At 29.8% G+C, this 1,077-nt stretch overlaps 1 protein-coding gene across 1 annotated transcript in view; it reads left to right on the plus strand.

Annotated features, from left to right (window-relative positions):
• The window catches only part of LOC107614557, a 3,700-nt gene that overhangs the window by 2,037 nt on the left and 586 nt on the right, over nucleotides 1-1,077 (plus strand). The window contains exon 2 of the mRNA XM_016316747.2: nucleotides 280-831. Coding sequence (XP_016172233.1) covers nucleotides 280-831 — 552 coding nt within the window. The remainder of the gene's footprint in view (nucleotides 1-279; nucleotides 832-1,077) is intronic.

A 1,077-nucleotide genomic window follows, 5' to 3' on the forward strand; every position in this document is an offset into this window, starting at 1 on the left:
ATTGTTTATGATATACTTTTTTGTTTTAATAATTATATAAACTATTTTTGAATTAATTATAAAACCAAAACCTCTTTTATTATAATTTTAATTATCTAAAAAATTATGTAAAAATATTTATAGTAGAAAATTTTCCCTCATTGCACGAGTATAAATATAATTTAGTGTAACATTTCAAAAACTAAAATACGTTTATGTTATTTCTCTAGATTGAAGAATTTGAATTTTATTTGGGTTATTATTTTTGGGTGGCAGTAATTTTTCCTTAATCATGTTCAGGTTGATTTGCGAAGAAATGCATTTGGGCTATTGGCTTCACACCCCTTAACTCCCTTGGTGTCTCTCCACCATCCTGATTACATTGATCCAATCTTTCCCAACATCAACACCACGCGTGCAAAATCTCTTGAGCATTTATTCCAAGCTGTCAATTTTGATTCCCAGAGGATCCTACAACAAACTGTGTGCTATCACAAGCGCTTTTCATGGACAATTTCTGTCTCATGGGGCTATGCTGTTCAGGTATACCAGCATCCTATGTTACTAACAGATGTTCTTAGAGTTCAAGGAACATTCAAACATTGGTCAGGTGGAGATGTTCTCTCACCACTCTACACTTTCAACACTAGAGGATTTCACCCTCATCCGTGTAAGAGGCCTACCATTTTCTATCTTCAAGATTTGTCCTATGCTAATAATAGTAAATTGAATGGTAGCATCGTAAGCAATTACAACAAGTATTTCCAGAATTGCTCTTACGATGAGGCATCACCAAGGAGATTGGAAATTATCAAAGTTTTCTCAAACAAGTTAGAGCTAGATATCAAACAGGTAATATAATAAATTGTTACTTTGTTCAAATAAATGTCGTTTAATTTAGGTTTAATTACTCTGTTGGTCTTTATAATTTTACGAAATTTTTAATTAAGTCTTTATATTTTTTTCTTTTCAATTGAGTCCTTATATTATTTTTAACTTTGTAATTAGATTCTTTCTAATATAAAAAATATTAGAATTAACTGAATATTTCTCCATAAATTAAAGATATTTATAATTAAAATTGTGGGTAGATATTTG

Source organism: Arachis ipaensis, chromosome B08, assembly GCF_000816755.2.
Source record: "Arachis ipaensis cultivar K30076 chromosome B08, Araip1.1, whole genome shotgun sequence".
Classification (NCBI taxonomy): Eukaryota; Viridiplantae; Streptophyta; class Magnoliopsida; order Fabales; family Fabaceae; genus Arachis; species Arachis ipaensis.